Genomic DNA, 5,695 nt, shown 5'->3' on the forward strand with positions numbered 1-5,695 from the left:
TTGCCGGCACTGGCGGGATGGGGACCCGGTCCGCGGAGAGGTGCCACCCGTTGGGGAGGTGGGCGTCGCTCCACGGGACCGGCGTCCTCGTCTCCCGGTACCTCTGGCACACGTCCACGCAGATGTACTGCCGGTCGCGCTCGCTAGAGGGCCTAGGGGCAATGGTGAAGGGGGCCGGTGCGGGGGCTCGACGGGAGGAGCGCGGCAGTGACGCGGGGGCTCGACAGGAGGAGTGCGGCGGAGACGCGGGCTCCTCCTTCTTCACGGATCCGCGACGGCGCCCCGAGGAGGAGCCGGCCTCGCGGTCGTGCTTGCCTTTGCCATTCCAGAAGCCCATGGCGAGGTGGGCGGCCGGCGAGCTCGAGGGCAAAGGAAGGCTAGGGTTCTGCGCTGTCGGGGTTCGAGGAGGCCGCTGGGTGGCGTGGGGCAGTATGGACGACGACCCGTCCACGCTTCCCACTTAAAGAAGGACGGTGACCATTCGACGTGCGGATAACAGGTGAGGCCGCTCGCTCGTGCGCATTGATGTGGGCGGGTGGGAGGTAGGTGGCCGCCTGCCACGCGGCCAGGGCCGGCCCATAGGGCGGGGCAACGGGGTGACCGCCCTGGGCCCCTGGGAGGCAGGGGCCCCGACCCAGGTAGGAGTACAGTATACGTATTAGGTCCAGAAAAATAAGAGGAAAAAAAGGCCTAAGCCCACCACGTTGCTAACTCACGGACCGAAAGAATTGCTCGCTAGTTCGCTACGCTGCTGTAGCACTCCATCGATCTCCTTTGCCTAAAAAATATAAACAAATCCATCGATCTCTTCCAGTCTCCTCGCCTCCTCCCCCAAATTCTCAAATCCCAAAGAACAGCGCCGCCGCTCCGGTGCACGTCCAAATTCGAGGTGCCGCTCCCGTGCATCCATTAATGGAGACCGATGGTGCTATTCCCTTCCCCAATCATCTATAACTGCATCCTCAACTATCCCCATCAATAGACGTTTGAGGCATCACCGCATCAGAGATGGTACATCTCCCTCCTTCGCCTAATCAAGTAGTCTTTCCATTCGCTATTAAACAGCCCACCTCTCCATCTCTGAGATTGCTCCATCTGACATCTGCAATTCTTCTATTCCTAGTTTCTACTCTTCTCTTGGCCTCTTCTTCAAGCTTCATGGGATCCAGGGATGAGAAGGGGGGATGGGGAATGACTGTTGCAGCCTTGCAGATCTTAAAAGCTACATCAACAATTTGACATCAAGCCATATGCCCATATTTAGGTGCTTTTGTTCCCTGTATTGACAGTTTTTCTGCAATTGTTTGGTGATGTGTGTTCTAAAGACTGTTTATCCCAGAGAAAAGAAAGTGAAAAAACAAAAACACAAACGGTTCAAGTTGCTATCAGTTTTGACAAGGTTTTCATACTTAGAAGAGCGAGATGATGGTCTCTTTGTGCCACTTAGAAGAGCGATCTTTTGTAGAACTATATTGTTTCCATACTATTACGATGTAGTTCTCTGGACCATCAATCTATGCTATGTATTGAATTGCTTTCGAAATACAATATATTATAAATTTTTTATTTGTCCACAAGGGCCCCATTTTGCCGTCTCGCCCCAGGGCCCCGAATATGTATGGACCGGCCCTGCACGCGGCCTCGAAGCGGACGAGGCGCGCGTCCGTTTGGTGTCCGCCGCGACCCAAACCCGGCGCAAGTTTGCGCTCGAAATGGGTCGGCCCGGACACAAAACGGACAGAATGGGTTCGGGCCGTCGCGCGCTGGGTCGCCTTATTTATCCCTTTTGCTCCAGACGGACAAGGCCGGATAGGATGGGGTCGCGCGGTGGAGTTGGGCTTAAAAGCGTCGACCGCTGATACCCGTGGAATAGCAGACAGAAAAGCAGCGCTCCGTGACGACGGAGTCTAGCTAGAACATGTCCGTGGTGTGTGGTGGAAGGCCTGCCACGGATAGCGGCCTCTTCGGCCAATGGCCTCCTTTGCCACGCCATGACGCTTAGCACAGGTCTCAACACAGAAATAGCCTGTACTCCGTACCCCCGTCTCCAGTAGATTATCTGATGCGGCTTCACGCACCCAAAATATCTAAATCTCCGGGGCCAGAACCGAAGCTGGTGGAGAGAGATGGGAGAGATTCACGGCTTTGAAACACACAAAACTAAGAATTGTGTTTGTGCGTGGCTCCTTGGTACGTACGGCCTTGCCCCTTACTGGTCAAGTTTTTCTATTCCCCGATTCCCTCCTACACCTGGCATGGCCAAAGCCTGGGCAGTACCATTAGCACATGGACGGAGCAAGTGGCCACTTTTTATTAGGAGCGTGTGGCCATCATGCCACGCACGCTTAGGGGGGCATTAGACATACCATATTTGTGCGTTGTGATGCCAACCAGGGGAGGTTGTCGGAGCAAAAGAGATGAGATCACCCGTCACAGCTGAGCTTAGGATCTACGGCGACGTGACAACAAATCCTGACCGATGGGGATACGTACTGCCTCCAGGGTGCGCCCTCGTCAAAGAATATATATTTGTCCTTTTTCCCCTTTCTTTCTTTCTTTGTTGCTTGGAGAATTAAAGCATCTGTCCTTTTTTTGTTTTTGTTTCTCATAGCGAATCTGTCCTTTTTTATATAATTTTCGTTGGAAGCAATAGCGAATCTGTCCTTGAATGCTGGGAGGTTGAAGTGAAGGCAAATGGCCGGCGGGCCCGGGAGAGATAGGTAGTATAAGGACGGGTCCCACTGGAGCCACGTCGTGAGCTAATTGAGACCTGTGATGAGGTGCCATTTGAGTGTGTATCTTGAGACAGTGAGAGCGGAGTGAGTTTATAGTAGGCCAGAAATAAGCAAGTCAAGGACGGACCATTCTCGCTAGTAGTACACATTTCGTCGTACGTGGCCCACAAGGATTGGCTACTCCCTGCGGAACGGTGTGGCGTGGTCTAAGCAAACAGCACTAGTAGGAGTAGTAGTACCTGATTTTTCTCCTGTGAAACGCACAATGGCCAATGGCCGTGGCCATTTCTGGACTCGGCAGCTTTGTTTCGTGTTTTCAAACAAGCCAATTACTAGTACAACGGAAAGGCCAAAGGGAGGGAGGCAGGGAGAGAGCGACGTCGCGGCGGACTTGCGGGCTTGGCTACTATTCGGATAGAAAGACGGCGTCACTTTCCGACACCGACGTGCGAACAAAGCCAGGATCGTTGGTTGTGTGTGTATATATATATATATACTTCCTGTGTGAAGAAATATAAGAGCAGCGTCGCTCTTACATTTATTTACGGAGGAAGTAAGTGTCAACTTTGTACTAGTATTCTACTCTGTTGTCTACTAAAAAGAAGAGAGGAAAGGACGCGGGTAAATTCCACCACGCCGTCGTCCGTCCATGGACCACGGCCCGGCCGAGAAAACAGAGCGGGTGTGGGTGGGGATGAGGTCGGCAGGCAGGCAAATTGTCACCCGAAGTGTCGTTGTTCCAGGAGGCGATACTTGCCACATTTGTGCAGGCAGGCCGGGCTTCCCTCGGCGAGGCCGTCGCCTCCCTTTCTGCCCCGCCTAATCCTAATCCCTCCCACGCGACAGCAACAGCAACACAGATCATATCATCATGGTAACTAGCAGTAATAATACCACCAGCACTAGAACTAACAGTACTAAGTAGCACCATAATATCATTAATCACCAAGTCAGCAAAACAAGAACCAGCTGCTGCCTGGCTAATCCACAACGGCTGTAATTGCTAGGAGATCTACTACTGGTAGGTAGGTAGCAGCTGCCGCTGTACAGATAAAGCAGCTGCGTCTTCTCCCCTCTCCTTGCGCATTGCCACCTCTGGTTTAGCTGAGTGACCAAAAGATTGAGGTAGCCCCGGCCGGACTAGTGAGTCAAGGAAAAAGGAGAAGATAATAACATCCATATGGATTTACAAGGACGATGATGGATGATCATCGTAGTAGCTAGTAGTAGCCGGTAATAGTTACTAGTAAGTGCTAGCTACTGCAACACTCTAGCTATGTAAGTACGTAGTAGCGGCGGTGGTTGTAGGAGCTGCAGCCTCGATCTCGATCCCTCGTCGAGGAAGGATCAGAAGGGCGCCGAGAGCACCCTCTGCAGGGTCTTCCTCACCGGCACCGACACCTCCACTGAAGCCTTGAGCTGCCGCCGCCGCCGCGAGGGTCCATGGAGGAGAGGGACGAGTTAGGTACGGCCAGGAATGGTTCCGAGAGACAGAGAGAGGGGGCTGCCTACTTACCTGGTCGTACTTGAGGCGGAGCTGCTCGTTCTCCTCGCGTAGCTGGTGCACCTCCGACTCGATCTGGGTGACGTGCGCCTGCTTGCGCGCGCGCGAGCGGGACGCCGACTCGCGGTTCTTGATCATGCGCTTCTTGCGCCGGTCCACGGGCGCGGCGGCGCCGGCGCCACCGCCGCCGGGGGGGCCGGGCCAGGCGGCCGCGCCGTGGCCGTAGCACATCTCACGCTCCAGCGCGCGGCGGGCAGGGCCGGCGTCGGGCGCGATGCGGGGGAAGGAGGCCGCGGCGGAGGAGAAGAAGGAGGTCGGGGACGCGGCCACATTGCGGTAGCAGCCGCCGCCCAGGTGGAACGGCGAGCCGACGCCGCCGGGGTGGAACGGGGAGCCGCCGCCGACGCCGGAGGCCGCGAGGAGCTGGAGGCGAGTGTTGAGGCTGAGCGCGGTGGAGATGGCGGCGGACGGCGGGGGCGAGGCGCTGGGGCTGGTGGTGACCGCGCCCCACAGGTCGTCGTCGTCGGCCTCCATGGCCATGGCCTCTCGCTGGCTCGCTGGTTCCGTGGGGGAGTGTCTGTATGTATCTTGGTCGCTCGTGGTAGTAGTATGGCCTATGGCCCCTATCTATCTACGAGGAGTCTCTCCGGAGGTGCGTCGGCCCGGGCGGGTGCGTTTGGGGCGGCCGCTTCTTTGCCTCTTTTGGCCGAGACAGGGATGGGAATAAGTAAGCAGGTGGTTTGCTCGGTCTGCCCCCTCCGTTTTTACCTCCCCCGCACCCACGCTCACTCATCAGACAGCGAGAGCTCGATCGAGCTGGTGCTGGGCCGAGGTGGGGCTCGGTCGCACGCTCCCTCTACTGCTCGCTCCGTGGCCAGACAGCCAGTGGCGCCGCGCGCGTGGTGTGGGCGCGAGCACTGTCGGCGAGCGCGAGCGCGAGAGACGTCCAGGTGGCTCGCCCGGTCCCGCCGCTGGGGGGTGGGGGCTCACTCGCTCCCGGGCGGCCAATGGCAGCGCGCCTGGTGGCCTGCGCCCGAGCCCTGTCGAGGGCTCTCCTCTGTGTGTGCGTGTGTGCGTGGCACTGGTCAAACGCCAAACCGGTCCCGGGCCACATGCGATGCCGCAGCGGCCTGTGTCCCTCGGCCCAATGGGGGGCGCCACTTGCTCGCTGCCTCTCTCTCTACCTGCTCTGCTCCTAGATTCACTCTAGATCATTTCCATATCGCTAGGTGTAGGTTTGCGTGGGTTATTCGCCAAACTTCTTCTGTAAACGTGGCAGCCCACGAGCCGGAAGGTGCTCCTCCTGTTGCTCCTCCCGGGTAAGGAAAACGCCAGGTCGATCACGCGCGAGCCGTCCAGATCGACCGCCCCTGGCCGTGTGAGCCGTTCCCCTTTCTTCTCCGACGCACCGGATCCCGCATGCGTTGCAGGGGAGATCGCCTCCCCGCCTGTCGTG

The 5,695-nt window shown here is 57.3% G+C and overlaps 1 protein-coding gene across 1 annotated transcript; it reads right to left on the reverse strand.

Moving 5' to 3' along the window:
* Positions 1 to 3,653: 3,653 nt before the first annotated feature.
* LOC119306006 (bZIP transcription factor TRAB1-like) lies at positions 3,654 to 4,949 on the reverse strand. The gene is made up of 2 exons (XM_037582366.1): positions 4,252 to 4,949; positions 3,654 to 4,154 (listed from the first exon to the last, which is right to left on the reverse strand). Exons 1-2 carry the CDS (start codon positions 4,777 to 4,779, stop codon positions 4,083 to 4,085), a joined length of 600 nt encoding a protein of 199 aa, XP_037438263.1. The 5' UTR covers positions 4,780 to 4,949; the 3' UTR covers positions 3,654 to 4,082.
* Between the last annotated feature and the right edge of the window lie 746 nt (positions 4,950 to 5,695).

This window comes from Triticum dicoccoides, chromosome 5B (genome assembly GCF_002162155.2).
Source record: "Triticum dicoccoides isolate Atlit2015 ecotype Zavitan chromosome 5B, WEW_v2.0, whole genome shotgun sequence".
NCBI lineage: Eukaryota > Viridiplantae > Streptophyta > Magnoliopsida > Poales > Poaceae > Triticum > Triticum dicoccoides.

Excerpts from the sequence above, each read along its gene's own strand:
- LOC119306006 (XM_037582366.1), bottom strand. The coding sequence starts at position 4,779 with ATGGCCATGGAGGCCGACGACGACGACCTGTGGGGCGCGGTCACCACC. Across the intron at positions 4,155-4,251 it reads TCCGCCTCAAGTACGACCAG|CTCAAGGCTTCAGTGGAGGT; the intron begins GTAAGTAGGCAG and ends CGGCGGCGGCAG.